The 18533-nt window shown below is 47.9% G+C and overlaps 2 protein-coding genes across 5 annotated transcripts; one reads left to right on the forward strand and one right to left on the reverse strand.

Annotated features, from left to right (window-relative positions):
• The first annotated feature begins 475 nt into the window (after window positions 1–475).
• Window positions 476–7093, forward strand: LOC130527620 (uncharacterized). Of its 3 annotated transcripts, XM_057036295.1 has the most exons (7): window positions 476–632; window positions 1478–1578; window positions 1968–2052; window positions 3428–3666; window positions 4853–5527; window positions 5719–5781; window positions 5854–7093. In XM_057036295.1, the coding sequence occupies exons 1-5, from the start codon at window positions 560–562 to the stop codon at window positions 4859–4861; spliced, it is 507 nt and encodes a 168-aa protein (XP_056892275.1). In that variant the 5' UTR covers window positions 476–559; the 3' UTR covers window positions 4862–5527; window positions 5719–5781; window positions 5854–7093. The 3 variants fall into 3 exon arrangements, with proteins under 3 accessions (XP_056892275.1, XP_056892273.1, XP_056892274.1); XM_057036293.1 differs by lacking the exons at window positions 4853–5527; window positions 5719–5781; window positions 5854–7093 and having other exon boundaries at window positions 3428–4206; XM_057036294.1 differs by lacking the exons at window positions 4853–5527; window positions 5719–5781; window positions 5854–7093 and having other exon boundaries at window positions 1968–2040; window positions 3428–4206.
• Window positions 6243–17778, reverse strand: pik3r5 (phosphoinositide-3-kinase, regulatory subunit 5). 2 transcript variants are annotated; one of them, XM_057036263.1, is made up of 18 exons: window positions 17549–17778; window positions 12575–12690; window positions 11308–11408; window positions 11165–11233; window positions 10880–11018; window positions 10508–10577; window positions 10123–10297; window positions 9878–10046; window positions 9705–9773; window positions 8686–9578; window positions 8477–8602; window positions 8195–8326; window positions 7986–8079; window positions 7809–7885; window positions 7501–7594; window positions 7323–7405; window positions 7090–7202; window positions 6243–6903 (listed from the first exon to the last, which is right to left on the reverse strand). In XM_057036263.1, exons 2-18 carry the CDS (start codon window positions 12675–12677, stop codon window positions 6753–6755), a joined length of 2658 nt encoding a protein of 885 aa, XP_056892243.1. In that variant the 5' UTR covers window positions 12678–12690; window positions 17549–17778; the 3' UTR covers window positions 6243–6752. The 2 variants fall into 2 exon arrangements, with proteins under 2 accessions (XP_056892243.1, XP_056892242.1); XM_057036262.1 differs by having other exon boundaries at window positions 7090–7205; window positions 17549–17777.
• Window positions 17779–18533: the final 755 nt, after the last annotated feature.

An 18533-nucleotide genomic window follows, 5' to 3' on the forward strand; every position in this document is an offset into this window, starting at 1 on the left:
AAGAATCACGCAACAGTTATATTATATTCTTTCAAAGAAATGAATAACTTCTCTCGTCGGTAGCTTTTTCCTCATCTTTATCATATTTTTTAAATTTTGGGGTAAACGCCCTGTATACATGTTGGGAATTTGTTTGAAAAATGCCCATTCATTACAGTTTCAGCGGGAAAACAAAGTTAATTAATCACAAATGAAGGACATTTTTTGCAAACTTTTTCCTCACTGAATGGCGTAAATCCTCTTCTGTCCCGCAGGATGCTGCAGGCCGTGTGTGTTACGCAACAATTCACTTTCGTGGAACAGCAAGGGGGAGTAATCCACCTGGAAGCGTGAGCAAACGCTGATCCTCTGTGCAGTCACGGCAGGACCAGCATGTGTCCGTCCTGGGTGACTTCATCAGATTACAACCTACTAAAAAGCTCCAACAAAACCGCCACTATAAATAAATGTGCCTGTCACCTGGTCGCCGACAGGGGGCGCATACTTGCGCGCTCCCGCGGTGCTGCTGCAGCAGTTCATCTCCTCATTCTGCAAACACACGGACAGATCACCGCACAACATGTTCTGCAGACAGGCATGGAAGAGGGCCGCACCTTTGGCTCGGAGAGTTTTCAAACCCGCACCCAGAAACGGTGAGTCTGGTTGTTAGTGAAGAACTTTTCACATTAAGGTTCTTTATATTAATTACAGCAACGTCAAGAACTTCTTCTGTCTTCTTCTTCTTCTGTCTGAAACCGGGCGATTAAAAAACAATTATGAGGTTGTTTAATTCGTGGTTTGAGTTTAATTCCCGCTTTTAAATCTGTTTAAACTTAGTGGAAATGTCAGAGGGGGCGTGTCCGATTTTGGAAACACGCCGTTCGCATGAGAAAAGATTGTTGAAGGGTTCAAAGGTTCGGAACCTGCTTTATTTATGTGTTTATTTATTCCAGGTCCCAAATGAACACCTGAAAATTTCACCTCACTTTACTTACTGGCTGTGGCGAGCATGTAAACAGGTTAAATACGTGGACTGATCAAATGTCTTTGCAGGACAGTTTGTCTCTTGTTTGAGGAATTCAGCTGGAGGCCAAACGGCTGCAGCGACGTTCCTGGTGCCTGATGATGCGGCTCAAACCAGGCTGAGGGGTCCACGGCAGACGGTCCTGGTGGCTCTGCACGCCTGCATCATCTCCGCTCTTCATTAAACCTTGCAGCGATGCGCGAGCGGCGCCTGTCCAGCCCGCCGCACACGTGTGTCGTTTACAACACGGCAGCCATTTTGGCTGGTGCTGGCTGACGCACCTCTGTTTTTGCAGGCTCAAACGCCACCCCGGGGATTAACCGATTACCCGTATAAATAACCTGCTCTTGGACTCGGTCCTGCGACTCAGCCTGCGTAATACAGGCATATTTCTGTTGTGCAATTGAGGAAAATCACATTCTAAACCCAAAATGTCTCATGAATCTCCCTGTACATTTGCTCGTGTGTCTTCAGGAGCTCCGGTGCGACTCATGGCCTCTGGGCTTCCTGGTGGCTCCTTCAACACAACCTACTTTGTTCTTTGCGGAGGGGGCCTCACGGCTGCCCTCGTCTATGTGAGTACCTGATGCACACATTAGCATGGTTAAATCAGCCTGTAAAATCATATGGCGTCCAGACAGCATAATAAACTTGCATCCTGTACCCTGAGGGCAGTTTTCCTCCTCAGTGGGTGGAACCGTGCATGTGACAGTAAGCTAGCGAGTTAGCACATGAGACACCGTGTTGTTGTTGGGTTTTTTTTAACAATGGGCAGCGAGCTGCAGTCTCAACACCGACTAGACTGTCTGACATCACTGCAGCAGAAAACTGGAACAAGCGGGATGGTTCTTGGTGCTTTCTCCGCTCGGCCTTTTGTCCTGGCACAATGTCTCCGTTGACCGTTTTGCAACACTGCGGCTGTATGTTTCCTTCTATCTTTGATGTCTCACTTATTTTCCCTCAGGCCTACAAGACCATCAACAGTGACACGGAGCGCTATGAGAGCAGACTCGCTGGTATGGGCTCCACAGATAAGGGTCAGTTTGAAGGTACACACACACACACACACACACACACACACACAACCCTCCTGATGGATCCCACTTCCTGCACAGACAGGACATAATCTTTATGCCTTTTGCAATTTCCTGATGTGCCCGTTTCGAGCATCACAGTTACAGTCAAAGTCGCGATTCTGTCAGGAAGTAGTCAGGACGAATAGAATAAAAATTCCAATTTGTTTTGATTTTTGGGACAGTATAGTCACATTTGTGTCAGGTTTTCAATGGATGCTGTTGTGTAAATGTGATTAAACTCACACCGGATCAACAAAGGACCAAAAAAAACATTTATAATATACTTGCAACAACGGAGAGTTGATCAGAGTCCTGCATTAATCAATCTAATATGGCAAAAAATTGAACCTTTAAAACATGTTTTCCATGTTTGATGGGAATCTCTGATGGAAAAAGCTATTTTCCCACATTTTGAGCATCATCTAAAGGTCTCAGGTTCGAATCTTCCTGCCCGACAGAGGCTTTTCTGTGTGGTTTGCTTGGTCCCCCCATGTCTCTGTGGGTTCTCTCTGGCCGCCCAAAGACATGCATCAGGGGTAGATGTAGAACCGGTGACCACCAAGATGTAGCGAGAGTAGAAACAGATGGAGGCCAGCGGTCTTTCAGTTTGAAACATGGTGGACTGATCGCACTCAATAGCGTTATCTTGCCTGTCTGTTCCGATGTCTGTCTGCAAATGATGTGTCTATTCAGGCGGCTTGAGCCCAGAGACGCCATGGCTCTGCGCCCAGATTAACAGCCAGGCCGCCACTGGCAGAAGCGGCTGCTGTTCTCGCAAACTCTGTTTGTTTTGTTCTCAAACGGAGCGTGAAGCTGCGCTACTGACGGCCGCGGCCTCTGCACAGCCAACCGCCTCCTGCATTACACAGTCGGGGGAATCGGTTCTGGAAGCGATGACAGAAACACCTGGATGGACGTGGTGATAACTGACTGCAATCAGGGATCGTATTGTGCTGAGCCATCTAAACACAGAGCGGAATTTGATTAGGGGGCTAGCTAACGTTAGCATGTTGTGGCTGCTTTAGACTGACTCGGGGTGTCAAGGTGCCACAATGAATCCATGTAGTTGATTATTCTAAATAAAATTAGATGCCACTGATTTCTGTAGTCGCACCGCCATTTTAAACGGAGGCACGGCGGACGATGTGAACTCGGCTTCAATAATCATCAGATGGATTAGCTGCAGCCTGAGCGTCACGGTCGCCCTGACAACCGGGCAAAAGCGCAACATCACCATCACACAGTTCAGATAAGAGACGAGGATGGAAACACTTTCCCGTTCCTCGATTTAACACAAGCTGGTAATTATTCCACTAACCTCAAGAGTTAATCCCTTCTTCATTTCCAGCAACTCCAGCCGCTGAACCTGCACCAGCCGAGGTGGCGGAGGTCATCCCAGAGTCTGTCTCCGCTCCCCCCGAGGAGGCGGCGGAGGTGAGCGCTGACCCCGTGGTGTGGTCTGAAGAAGCAGCCGCCGAGGCCGTCTCTGAGGAACCTGCGGAAGCTCCAGGAACAGCTGCCGAGGCCTCTGAGGGAGCGGAGGGCGCCGCTCCGCCTGAGACGCGACGGCGGCCCACGTCGGTGCTGGTACGGCAGCGGTCGATGGCGGCGCCCCTCCCGCCTGCAGAGGCGGCAGCGTGAAAGTGTCTCCCCTCCATAGCTCCATGTCCAGGAGTCGTGCCTGTGTCCATCACGCCTTTTTCCAGTCCCTCCCTGTATTCACCCCGACCTTTAGACCCAAGCCAGCGTGTTACTGCGTAGATGCAGGTGGGAGAGTCACGTGTCTGGTGAGGAGACGAGGGTCCAAGGATGTAGGAAAAACGTAGGAATACTGTGGGAATACCAAACAATATTCCAGAAACGGGAAGTTGGAAGTGCCCTTTCAGCAATAATACTGTTTTGTTCAGCTCTCTGCTATTACTCCCACCTTTACATACCATAATTATGACATCGCAACACATAAGACCTCTTGATTTCGCTTTAAACGGCTTCTCTCCCTTCAGCAATCTTCATTTTTTAGAACATTTTCAGAGATCACCACAGAACTGTTACCCGCCTTTCACTGTGGTTGTTAAAGTCAAGTGTTCGAATAATAAAAATAAATAAAATGCACTTGCTTTATACGAAGCTTGCGTTTGAGCTTCTGTTGCAAATAAAAGAAATGCTGTTTGGTGGAATACACATTTATGGTCACTGCTTTGCTCTTCACCTTTATTACTTTAACCAGGAAACAATCAAACAGGCAGAGATAATCTATCAAACACTGGTTCATCTAACATCCTTCAGCCAGGTTTGATGCTTCTTTTTAAAAACTGACAGCTTAATGCACCAGACAGGTCATCTCCTGTCGTGCGTCCACACCCCACGGCTTCCCCTTAAACCCTGCCTGGGTAAACAGCTCCCTCAGGTAGGTAACATGGGATCGGACGATGTCCCCAAGGTTAGTGCTGAAAATAAAGTGTCATGTATAGCAGAATAGCAGGGGTCCTGAAATCTGTGTCCAGACCCAGTCCACGAGGGTCAAAATCCAGCCGGGTTTCCTGTCCTACCGGGCAGAAACCGCTGTCACCGAAGAAAAGGGGATCCCATGGGAATCTACCTGGTAGGACAGAATTCCCGGTTGGATTGCAGCCATCGTGGACTGGATCTGGACACCACTGCGTGTATGACGTGGCACGTTCACAATCGTCGCTGTTGTCGTCACTAAAATGTTCTTAATCAGAACCAGAAACAGTCAGTGCACTTCTGATGTGGGTTCTTCTGTCTTTTAAAGGGGATCTGATGGCTGCTGTGAAGCTCTTGGCAGGGTCGACGGTTGAGATCGCAGCAGCTTCCGTTGGTGACGGGAGCCTGGTGAACGCCGTCAGGACAGAGCAAGACTCTAAAGGATCCAGCTCGTTGCTGGAGGAAATCCAGCCAGAACTTGAAGAGGTGACGGGGAACGAAGACGGCGACGGTGGAGCTGCTGCAGCGAACGAGCAGGAGCTGAAGCCTGCGGAGGAAGAGGAGCAGGAGTCTGCACCTCCTCCCCAGGAGACGGCAACTGATGATGCTGAACCTCAGGGGACTGGAGGCGCTCCAGACACGGACCCCTCCTCAGATATCTCACCTCTAGATCCTGCTCCTGCAGAGAAGACCATGTCAGATGAGAGTCCTACCCCTTCAGAGGAGGCTTTGGAGGCCACAACGCCTGAGGAGGCTGCGTTAGCTGAGGAGACGATGGTCACGGCTCCTGAGAGGTCAGTGGAGGAGGGAGAGGATGTAAGGTCAGCAGAGACCTCTGCAGAGCCTGAAGTTCTTCCAGCCGAAGGTCCCAAATGCACATCGGAACCTCCAGAAACGCCACCGCTCTGCCACAGTGTTGAGGAAACGGTTCCGCCTGCTGCTCAGGGAGAGGAAGCGCTGAGCGAAGCAGCCACTGATGAAACAAAGAGTGAAGAGTCACATAGTAAGAGCATCCACACCATAATATCCACTCTTGCTGTCGTTAATGGACGACTTTGGCTCTGATGCTACATGAACTCTGCAAAGTAGAGACATAAAACACACGCAGAGGATGGAAGCAGACCTCGGAAACAGTCTACACTCCAGAAATGAAAGATTAAAGTAACCATGGCAACGTTCTGCTTTACATTACAGAGCCAAAGGTGTCCAGCTGGACTGTTAAGAGCTGCTCTCTGATGTAATAACACAGCTACTAAGGTAAAAGCAGCATCTGACTGAGCATCTTTTCATGTGCGCGTGGTGTTGACAGCGTTCCTTTGTGCGTTCCAGCCGCGTCATGAGGAAGGAGCAGCCTCCCACAACACTCGCTCCTCGCCGAGTCGCTGATTTAAAATGGCCTTGATGTCGCAGTAGCACAACGATTCCACGAACTATTACTGCACTGATGCTTTCGGGTTGATTCTGAACCGATATATATATGAAATTAGGACAAATAGTTAAAAACCAACAGAGAAGAGTCGCTTGACTACTTGAAAAACAAAATTCACTCAAAGACTGAGATAGATAGATAGATAGATAGATAGATAGATAGATAGATAGATAGATAGATAGATAGATAGATAGATAGATAGATAGATAGATAGATAGATAGATAGATAGATAGATAGATAGATAGATAGATAGATTTACGCTTGACAAAATTCTCATCCGTACTTCGATTTAAGACAGTAGACCAACAGCGCCCCTGCTGGACGTTTTTATTACTTACGTTAATATAACAAATTCTCTAAAACTCCTTAGGAGAAACGATTTCAGTTTGAAGCACATGTCTAGCAGACATAAAATATCATACATTTGAAATAAAATACAACACAAAGAAATTATTTACATATTCGGTATACCCATAGTGTCCTGTTGTCACCCCAAGGAGGCAGCACATAGTCAGACGTAAAGACATTTTCTGTTATTTTAAAAAGGAACAAAACTTCTTAATGTCATTTGGAAAGTGACTTCAAGACAACGCGATCCACAGTGATCCTCCAACCGTGCTGGGGCTCTCCCTGGGCTGCAGATTTACACAGCGGTGGTGCTAGAACCGATGAACACAGTCGCCTCAATAACACAGTCGCCCCAAATCTAGTGTCTTTCAGACGCCGTTCTGAAATCACGAACGCTTCGCGTCATCGCTCTTCAGGACAAACCACAGCAAACTGTCCAAGTCAGAGAGTTCAGGGAAGAGCCCCACTGAAGGTAAAGATGGGCAGGCAGAGGAGGGAGCAGAAGGTGGGATTGAGAGGCTGAATTTGGGCGGAAGTCTGGGATCTTCTTAGCCTCCAGTCAGTGGAGCTGTCAGGTTTATAACACACGGAGATGTCACATCTACAAGGGAAAGAGACAAACAGAAGGATTTGGTTAGAAAAAAAAAGCATTTCCACTGTTAAGCTTCCACTTTTGGGGGTTTTGGTACATTCGTATTCCCAGAGAGGATTCTGGGCTGCAGAGGCGAGAGGAGAAAATGTAAAAATCCAAACAATAACCTGGAAATAAAATAAAAATCCACTTCACCTGGTGACACTCTGCAGGATTTTTTTCTCGTCCTGGTCCAGGCAAACAGCAAAAGTGGTGTTTCCGGCGCCACTGACCTGCACTTTGTCCACTTTCACTTCTGTCAGGTTCAGCTGCTGAATAAAAGAAGAAAAATAGTTTTATAGTTTAGAACAGTTTAGAGTTTTTTATATTTCTGTACACCGTCGAGCCAAACTGTCAGTTTGCGTGTGCGGCGGGACTCATAATCTCACCTGATTGTAGCCTTTTTTACTTTTGCTGTTCTGCCTTTTCAGGACCTCGGTCATCGTAAGCTGCAGGCACTCCATCTTCGAATCTGAGCGGGATTGTTGCAAGACAAATGAAGAGAGTTCAGACCCATTTGTAGCTCCAAAAAACCCTCTTATGTGGCATCAGACGTGTGAGACTAACCAAGCTCCCCTGGGGTCTTGCAGGCTTTGGTTAAGTTTATAGAAGTACAGACTTTGGTGTCTTTTTTCCAGTGACTTCTGCCACTTATCACCACCTAAGATAAAAAGATAGATAGAAGACAGAAGGTCAACAGAGCCCCCTGCTGGTCGCTTTTATTACTTCCGTTCATATCGAGCCAAAGTTAAGTTTATTTGTTTTATTTATTAAAAGTGGTGTACATTTGCTGCATTAATACTTCCAGGAACTCATCTGGAGTCACACTTTTAAGTGAAATCGATTTAAAAAACCTAAATCAGCAGTGTTTTTACCCTGTTGTACACCACCTCCAACATAAGAGGGACAGCTTCTCGATCACCATCAATCCCAAAGCGTTTGCTGGCAGCGCCTGTGCAGAAAGATGTTAAAGTTCACAGATCTGACACATGTGTTTGTCGTGGGTTTCTAGGCCAGACCAGAGCACCTATTTAGAGTTTGTGCATGCTCACCCATGGCCTTGACCGCCCGTGTTCCCGCAGTGTGACCCATCTCCAAGGAATGGATGAAGACCTCGGTCCGTCTCTCTCCGCTGGCTAACGACAGCTGCGAACAAAAATATGCAATTCAGGAAGCGTGTCGCAGAGTTTAATCGTTGTGAGACATTGTTTAAGATTGTACTTGTGTGTTTTTTGTGTAAAAATGTAGAAATAGGTCTGACCTCAGCCTGATAAAGCTGGATTAGCGTTGGACTGGAAGCATGGCGGCAGTAGTACAGGACCAAGTCAGCCAGAATTGGGAGACGCTGCTCATAGGAATCGTCATAGGAGTCAGACTCCGTCTTTGAGGTTTGCTGGAGAACGTAATGAGGGATTTAGTATGAGCATTTAAGATCGTTGCATGAACAAAACATCAATAATGCTGAGTTCTGGCTAACGTTTGTCAGCTCGCTGTTAGCATTTTTCTCCTGAAGGAAAAGTGGAATGTGAAAACCAACTCGTACCTGGCACACGATGCTAGCAGGCAGGTCAAGAAGGCTGAGCGTGTTCCTTTCGTACCAAGGGTCCAGCATGCCGAGGAGATGGGCGATGTCATTTGTACTGTCCCCCGCGCCGTTCAGCTGAAGATCCTGCATCGTCAAAAACAACCACCTCAAGTTCGTCTGCTTTGCAAATAAAACGTTTGAAGCCAGCGCGTGAGTATTTTACTCACGTTGGACAGAGTTCCTCCTCTCAGAGTTCCTGTCTGGACCACAGGACTCGGACTCTTCAGACCCCCCAGGCCTGCCGCTGGGTCTCTCTTCACCGGTACAAAGTAGAATTGAAGGTTAAAGGCCCTGGTGAGGCGCGGACACGCGCTCTCCTTTCTCCTCAGGCTACTGTAGGCCCGGGCCACCTTCCCCGCTACGTGGTCTGCACCAAACACCACAACCCTCAGCGTGGTGTTCTTACTGTCTTCATCACTGCTGAGAATGGGCCTCCTACGGTAGCACACGTGTCTCAGGGTTTGACTTTGGGGGCTGAGTAGCGGCTCGGGGCTGAGCAGCTTGACCTGCTGGGGGAGGGAGTTGGAGCGTTTCTCCCTCAACACTAAAAGGTCTTTGGCTTCTGGGTTTCCTAAGCTCTTGGCTCTGCTGATCGACCGGGGGCTCCTGGGTTTGAAGAGCCGATACAAGTGCTGGCTGAGCCGAGCCGAAGCCTTATTGGCGGATTTTGGCGAGCATTTTTCATTGACAGGTGAGGAGGAGATGCAATCGTCCGAATCTTCAAAGAAGTCGCTGTCAGCCCCGGACGTGGTCGAGAACTGTGAGAGAGCGTAGGACTCCGAGGTCGCAGACAGTACGGAGAACATAGAGTCTTTAGATGCGGTTGATAGGGAGGAGATGGTGGAGAAGGTGGAGAAGGTGGAGGCGCGATGGGCGGGGCCACAGTCAGCGGGGATGATTGACGGGAGTTCGATGTCTTCCTCCTGCTCTCCTTCCCCGTCAGTCTCTGGCACATCCTCTTCCTCCTCATAATTAATGTCCACCTCCTCTTCCCCCTCATCAAGCTGCCCGTTGGGAGCAAGGTCGTCAAGGTCGTGCTCCAAAAGGGTGTTCAGAACATCTGCAGACACCATAATGAAGATCAAAACGCTCAGAAACTAAAGGCAGATTCTAATGTTACAGCAATGTGCATTTGAATTCAATCATTGGCAGAAGGAATGTTGAATCTTTATCCTGTTAAATTTACCAAAGTTGTCTTTTTCCCAGTGAAACATGTAACACTTGGCGGTGGGCAGTGGGAGAGTTTGCAGCATCCCTGAGAGGAAAACAAGAGGGGGGGGAGGGGGACAGCAGCGGTGAAGCCACATCTCATCGTACATCCTGAGAGGTGCAGCGTTTGCACTGAGCCGGTGTCAATACCGTCAGATTTTCTCCCACTGGAGGCCGGGATGTTCATCCTCTCTCTTAGTTGCTCAAGCTCCTGGATGAGGTGCGCGCGACCCTTCTGCGGGCAGCTGGTGGCGGCGGCAGCCTCGAGGACGTCGCTGACTTCAGAGAAGATCTCTGACAGTTCACTCACAGGCTTAGGCTGCAGAGAGCATCCCAGATAAGCAAATACAGATAAAGTGCACGTATAATGGGTCCATCTACTGTATGGCACATACCTGCAGGACCCTGTGGATGTGCTGGAGGGGGTATTTGGTGCCCAGTGCCGACTGGAAGCAGTGTTTGATCAGGGTGATGTAGCTCTCTCTCTGCAGGTGCTGAACACAACTGAGCTGTTCGGCCACGGAGAGAAATTCGGCGGGCACCTCGCCGGGGTTCATCAGCAGGACGGTTCTGCAGCAGACACAAGCAGTAAGGCATGAGCATGCACGTTAACGCTCGCACAGAAGGAAAGCAAGCGCGTCGGTATAATTGTGTACAGGTTCTGAATGAATATGAACTTTTATTGGCATACTAGCAACTTCGTGGTCCCTTAACAGGTAAACTCAGAGAGTGTGATTTAGATATAAATCTGTTCTAAAATAGAACATTTCTGAGATTTACATTGTTGTGGAACTCTGGCTGGATGTGATGATGCCCTGCTCTTCTCTCACCAGTCTCTGAAAAGAAATACCTGGGGGAAAGAAGATACATACATATAAGATAATGGACTCAGTATTTAAGCTTTAACTCATCAGAACACCACAGTCACACTTTTCAAAGCAGCTGGTGATGTTGAGGAGAATTTTCCCATGTGAGCAGAAAAAAACACATCAATAATGCAAACGCAGAAGTCGCTAAAAAGCTGCATTATTGTCCTCTTGTTGCCCCGGTTGGCGTTTGTCTCCATGACTGAGTGTTTCAAATTTGCCACTAGAGGGCAGAAAAGTGCCGGCAATATGCCATTCACACACACAGACACTCACACACACTTACCAGGGGCTTTTTGCTCCAGCTGTAGTGTGGTGAGGAGGTTTCTACACACACTGCTAAAAGGTTCAGGCCAGGTGAGAAAGCGGCGAAACACCTCTTCTGCCTCTTCCAGCAGCTTTGTGTCCGGAGGGCAGTGAGGCGTCTGCAAACAACAATGCAAAACAGATGTCTGATCAGAATTCTGTTAGCAGCTTAACAAAAGGTTAGAGTGGTTTGGTGGGAGGAGCCAGGAACAACTGAATGGAGCAAACTGTCCAAGATGCTGGAGAACCGATGTCACATATGTACCTGAAGCAGCGTAGAGGAGAACATGATAGCGAGGGGGGCCACCAGCTCGTACTGACACTCCTCCAGAACCTGAAGGCAGTTGGAGGAAAGTGAGCGGGGCACGGCGGGCAGCTTGACTTCTTGGACTGTTTGTCACCACTCACCTCTCTGGCTTTTCTGACGATCTGCTGTAACAGGATCAGGAAGTTGTCGGGGTCCCTCTTCACCATCTCTTCCAGGCTCCAGCGGTTCATCGACTGACCGGCTGCACACATTAGCACCGTTAAGACATGACGATGGAGATTCATGGGCAAAAAACACATTTTCTATCTGCCTGCTATATAAAAACGCCAAAGCCAAAATGTATCTGTTCTGTTCTGAATGCAGAACTGAGACAAGAGACTGAAACCCTTGATTTTGATACGATTAGTCTCCTCTTTACAAGAAAAAGGTTGCAGGGATTTAATACACACATTTACTAAGGACAGGCAATACACAAGCTAACTGTAAAAACCTTCCAGAGAACGTCTGATTCACCAGTGACATCCCAACCAGACCAACGCCTGATCTTTCTGATCAACCGGGACGGATGAAAATACAGAAAGGTACCGTCTCTGCTGACAGGTTGGGGACCGCAGATCATCATTTTTTTAAAACACAAAGCTCTCGAACCGCATGAGAATGAGGTCATTCACCCCGTCTCAACAAAAGTCACACATCAGCAGCTCGCAGAGGCGTTTTCCCGAGACGCCGTCGGTCCAGTTAAGGCGCCGGTCATGGGAAGACCCCCCCCAGAGGGACAGATTTAGAATGAGAAGGATGAGCCTGCGGCTTGTGAATGAGAGCATCTTCAATGACAAACAACACTCCAGCTGGTAGCGCGATTCTCCGCTCATACCACGCAACCACCACTTCCTCCCAGCTCTCGATCCGCACGACTTCCTCCCAGCTCTCGGTTGACGCCTTCCCTGCGTGATCTGAGTTGAACTGCTGGCAACAACAAGCTGTTTGTGCATTCACGTGGCGGCAGAGCGTTTGCCTTCGTGTCGCAGTTAGCTGAGGAAGCGGGAAGAGGCGAGCGGTTTCTGCTCAGTGTGAGCGTGTTAAAAAAAGTGATACTTCTGAGAAACAACTGCTCTTTTCATTCCAGGAAACAGTAATTTGGTGGCACAGGTTGGCATCATACGACCAAAATATCAGGGACAGTGTACCGCAAAGTTCAATTCTACCGTTCTGAATAAAAATAAGGTGCGTTCTCATTTTCCAATGCAAACTGTACGGTCTCAATTTACTCCTGCAGGACCACATTGAAGTCACGCTGGGTCTGCACCGTAGCCTATTGCACCTTTGTAAAAAGGTGCTCTATTTCCATAGAAATGCACTTGCTCTCGCTGAAAGGCTAAAACAGGGGTTTTGTTATTCAGATCTTACCGTTCCAGTTGTGGGCTGAGGCCGGGCTTTTCCTCAGTCCATCCAGACACATGTCCAGGGCGTGCTGGATCCTGTCCTCGGTGCACGAGGTGTGCTGCATCATGGCTGCTCGGGTTCTGCTCAGGGACAAGAGATGGAGCTTGGTGTTATTTTCATAATATGAAAATACATGTCACACATTGATACGTGTTATGTATCTTTAGTCCAAGTGCACATTGTCCTCCGTGGTTTACTTGAGGGCGTGCAAAGGTATGAAAACCAGTTGATAAACTGCGATAATCAAATGCTTCTAGGGAAAGGACAAATGGACAAGCGGTCTGAACCCTGGGAGGACACATTCAGCTGCAGCCAAAAGGTAACAGGAAAGAGAAAAGGTAACAGGACAGAGAAAAGGTAAAGGACATAGAAAAGGTAACAGGACAGAGAAAAGGTAACCGGAAAGAGAAAAGGTGACCGGACAGAGAAAAGGTAACAGGACAGAGAAAAGGTAACCGGACAGAGAAAAGGTACCAGGACAGAGAAAAGGTAACAGGACAGAGAAAAGGTAACAGGACAGAGAAAAGGTAACAGGACAAGAGAAAAGGTAACAGGACAGAGAAAAGGTAACAGGACAGAGAAAAGGTAACAGGAAAGAGAAAAGGTAACAGGACAGAGAAAAGGTACCAGGACAGAGAAAAGGTAACAGGACAGAGAAAAGGTAACAGGACAGAGAAAAGGTGACAGGACAGAGAAAAGGTAACAGGACAGAGAAAAGGTGACAGGACAGAGAAAAGGTACCAGGACAGAGAAAAGGTACAGGACAGAGAAAAGGTAACCGGACAGAGAAAAGGTAACAGGACAGAGAAAAGGTAACAGGACAGAGAAAAGGTAACAGGAAAGAGAAAAGGTACCAGGACAGAGAAAAGGTAACAGGACAGAGAAAAGGTAACGGACAGAGAAAAGGTAACAGGACAGAGAAAAGGTAACAGGACAGAGAAAAGGTACAGGAAAGAGAAAAGGTAACAGGACAGAGAAAAGGTAACAGGACAGAGAAAAGGTAACAGGACAGAGAAAAGGTAACAGGACAGAGAGAAAAGGTGACAGGACAGAGAAAAGGTAACAGGACAGAGAAAAGTGACAGGACAGAGAAAAGGTAACCAGGACAGAGAAAAGGTACCAGGACAGGAAAGAGAAAAGGTACCAGGACAGAGAAAAAGTACCAGGACAGAGAAAAGGTAACAGGCAGAGAAAAAGGTAACAGGACAGAGAAAAGGTACCAGGACAGAGAAAAGGTACCAGGACAGAGAAAAGGTACCAGGACAGAGAAAAGGTAACAGGACAGAGAAAAGCCGCAGGTGACGTCTGCAGCATTGTGACAGCTTCGGCATCAAATGATGGCGAAAACAGCCACGTCACACTTCTTCAGAACATCCTGAACCGCTCACGCATTGTTATTCTGAGGATGAACTGGAGGTGCAAACATAGAGAGATAGGCCGTCAGGTCATGGACATCCAACAGTTCACTCTCAAACAATCAGGTCAGACTAAAATTAAATACCTGTCAGGCCAAAACAGCGACTTAACAAACCTAACAACTACTGAAGGTGGCAATTTCATCAACACACACTGGGGTTTCTTCAGTGGTCACGATTAGGAAGAGCTTGAGAGCTCTTTTGATCCTCAGGTGCATAATTCAATTTCCCCACGGGTGATGAATAAAGTTCATCTTAATCTTAATCTTAATCTTAATTTGGGCCGGATTACACAAACATGAAAAATATACCAGTTTGGGGGAATGGAAATCAACTGCTTTGCTACAGAAAGAAGGCAAAAGCCTCACTTTTGGGCCCACTTAAGTCAAAAGTACGCAATGAGTAATGCCCCTGACATCAAAGACAGGTTTTGCATAATCGTTTTAAAAATTCCCCAGAGAGAACTACAAATTCCCCAAGTACGCACAAAGATTTGAAATAACTACAAGTGCACACAAGATCTCTCACGGCTGTGAGATGAATGACTCAATCCCCTAAACTCACCTAACCTTTAAAACCACCACTTTCAGTTAACCAGTTTTAGGAAACACACCCGCACGCACACACACACACACACACCTGTGCCATTCATTTATACTGGTAAACAGGGATGGGCAGGAAACTCAAGCAAACCGAGCTCAGAGGAACGAAACTCAATCCTCCCATTGGCCCTTTTCCTTCAGTCAGCATTCAACAACAATACTGACCTTTAAAGACATAAACACATGAACGCTCTCTCTCCCGGTAGTCGGGACTCCCCGGGGGGGTGCATTGTGTCTGAGAAGTGTCCCGAGCGGCCCCAAGTGGGCCGTAGAGCCGAGCGCGTTGGCCACATGTGCTGAGGGCTCCGGTCTTTGTCAGGGTCAGCCCGAGCTGGACCAGAGCCCAGGCAAAGTGGAAGGAACTAATAAGTCAGCGCCGCGATGGCCCCTGCCTCCAGGGTTGGTTTAATAGAGACGTGCAAAGATAATTAAAAAGGCGAAGCCCCCCCTCATACCCCCCACCTCATACGGGGGGTATGAGGTGGTACGACATACTGAAAGGGTTTTTCGGTTTACTGGCAGCTGGTGTTCTGTGGGTTTGTGGAAAGGTCAGAATTTCAAAATCAGTGGATTACACGATGCTGCAAGGGGGAGTACGTCCACCCCACTGGGAGGAGGGTTTGATCCCAGCCTGGGACCTTCGCTGGATTTTCGTTGTCCTCACGGGGCCTAAAATCATGATTGCCACTCAATGAATGTGCGAGAGGGTAGTGGCCAGGACTAAGCGTCAGTTATCGGAGAGATCTGGTGACAGACTCAACGCTAAAGTCAGTGAGTCATCGCAGTTGTTTATGTGGAGACGCTGGCGTTCAACGCGGGCATCTGTCATAAGAGGATGTACGTATGCAGCGCACCAACGGGGCCACTTCCACTTTTTACTGCTCCTAATTCACAGCAAAAAGCTGCAGATTTTCAGAGCAACACGTCAATTCTCACATGGCTGTTTGAGATTGTGAGCATTCGAAATCCGCCAACGTCCCCTCGCGCGCTAATGCCTGGGGTGTCCCCCTCATTGACATCAAGCTCAGCCTATGAAATCTCCAGCCACCACGGGAAATTGATCACCTCCTCGAGTCAACCTGGAGCAGCTCACCTCCACCTGCGACCCTCTGCCTTTTCTCAAGCCCTCCCCTCTTCCCCCTTTTTCCATCTCCTGGCAGAACGTTTCCCATCTCTCCCACTGATCCCATTACCAACTGCTTCCTAACAGGAAGTGAGCTTCCCTGCTCAGCTGAGGAAGCAGGTGCCTCTCTATTGTTGTGGTGTGATCAGACTCTGAGATATACTCCCACAGGCCATTGAAAGCCTGTGTGCGTGTGAGTCTGTGTGTGTGTGCACAGCGTTGGTGTCTGTTATTTGATTAATAGAGCGCCGCATTCACATCCAGCCCACCTTTGTTGGCCTTAAGAACTGTTATCCTTACTCTCCGCTGACCCACTGGATGGAAACTAATCTCTGATGGTTTTAGGAAACAACTCCAAAGCTCCGCAGCGACCGTTTCCCTTCAGTTCAAACAAAAACTACCGGTGAGAACTCAGCAGTCTCACAAAACAGACCTGGAGTAAAAGGTGGACACCAGGACTGGAAGGGTAGAGAAAGACTTCCCTCTCAGCTAAATGAAAACAGCGATTTTATCCATTTATTCATGTGCAGGGATGTGTTGCTGCTGTGCATGTAGTTCCCCCTCCACCAATAGTTTGACTGTGCAAAAACTCCCAGCACGCATTCTTGTATGTGCAGCATCGGCCGTGTTTTTCACTCGCAAACACGCTCGTACTCATTCGGGGATGTTGACCTCAAACTGCACTTCAGAAAGATGAAGAGTGAGATTCTTCTGATAGCACAGGTGTGAAGAGGTAAACAGGAAGCATTACAGAGAAAAACAAGCAGGCGCGCAAGGATACGGCAAACACACACTCAAAAATATTTTTTAAAAAAACAACAATCTCCAGATTTGAAATCAGAGTTCTGAGTGATAGTTGTCATTTCTCAACAGGATGGGCGACAATTGTACTAAAAGCGATTGCGTAATCGAACAATTTCGAAGAAGGCTGGGTGATACCACCCAACGGCCACAGGCTTCAAGGAACGACGCCACCGAGATCCCCCCCCCCCCTCCACCGTGCTCTGCTGAGCCCCAGCTGTTTGAGTGACTTTTAGTGTGAAGACATTGTTTCCTTTGTCCCTTCGGCGCGATGGCGAGGAGCAACCGGAGCGCTTGAGATCGGTTTCGTTGTCAGTGTGGCGGCAACATTTCGAATATGAAAGCGCAGCTGAGGGCAGATCGACAGACCAGAGAGACAAAAACCTGTCGGGACAGGAAGAGAGTAGACACTGACGGATCTGTAGACCACAGGGTGACGTGTCTCTGGTGATAACAAGGATGCAGGGTTTAGGTGTTGGCTCGGGATGGTTTCTGGAGGGTGGAGTCCAATTACTGATTTCTGTTGTCGATGAACCGATGCAGCACCGATGGTGAACAAGATTCTCCTGCACCCCTGCGAGGTTCCATGTTCGTAAACTCATGATTCAGCATCTCCACTTTAATAATTCAATGGAGCTGCACTTTAAGGCACTGACACATCTGAGATTGCATTAAACTAACTGCTCCCACTTCCAGATGCAAACTCGTGATATTTAAAGGCTTCTACATGCTTCCTCCAAGAGTTTTTTTTCAAAACATGATTCATATACAGTGCAACTTCTGAGAAAGCAGAAGTTCCCAAAATGGTATCACAGGGCTTCTTTAACCCCCTAGAGTCGGGCTGATTCTGACACAAACATCATTCACGTACTGAACTTTAGAAATCAGAAAATCATTAGAGGAGGGTGAAACTCTGTCATGATGAATGGAGGACTTCCCTAGACTCGACCGTCAGCAGCTGACCTGACGCCGGGGGAAACAAAATACAATCACTTACCTGATGTTTACTTGTCAGCATCCATGGCATCTGTGTGAGTCCAAACCAAAAACAGGGAAAAAAATAACACTATAACCTAAAATCTCCCGGGCACTGTGTCTTCAGCTCAGATCCAGGGCACCCAGTCAGCACACGCGTCGCAGTTTGACAGGCGAACCCACATCCTGGGCACAGAGAGAGACTGTGTGACGAAACACGGACAAATCAGCCGCTGTGGGGCTGCTTCACTTCTGCGTTTTACGCACAGACACACACACACACACGCTCTTTCTCTCTCTCTCCCTCATCTCACAAACAGGAAGTATACATGAGAGAGGTGCATGTGATCTCAATGACGGAGACAGTTATTGCGCTGGTGTCCTCACGTTTACTACATATTGCGTACCGATGTACTCTTTCTGCTCACAAAGTGAGGACATTTATGGGAAGGGAGGACATGTCCTCACAAATTCAAAGGAGTGTTTGAGTGCTAAATCGTGGCTTTCAGGTTGAAAATGGAAACGGGTTTAGGGATGTAGTTGGGATGATTAGGGTTAGGATAAGGAGCTGGGTGGTGCAGTATGTCTATGAAAGTTCTCACAAAGATAGAAGTACAAGGATGTGTGTGTGTGTATGTGCGCGCATATGTGCGTCCAAAGCAGCATGCGGATTTGAAGGGATGTTGGCCCCTTGAAGGAAGTCATTTGTTTTCATGTTATTTTCACACTCCGGTGTGCCTTTGTTTCTTTTTTCATCCTTTTCTTCACCTGTCATGCGCTTCATTGTTGCCAACCGATCAACAACACCAACCCATCGGCGGAAACACAGATTTGTGTCTTTATTTGTGCCGAGCCTCTCGTTTCAGTCATCATCTTCCTCTCTCTTCTCATAAATCCGTTTGTCAGGGAAACACTGGCCTTACTTCCTCATCCGATTTGCCTCTCATTTACATTTCAAATATTAGTATAACTGTGAATTCCCCTTCTTTAAAATGACAGCATGTTTA

Source organism: Takifugu flavidus, chromosome 6 (assembly GCF_003711565.1).
Source record: "Takifugu flavidus isolate HTHZ2018 chromosome 6, ASM371156v2, whole genome shotgun sequence".
Lineage (NCBI taxonomy): Eukaryota > Metazoa > Chordata > Actinopteri > Tetraodontiformes > Tetraodontidae > Takifugu > Takifugu flavidus.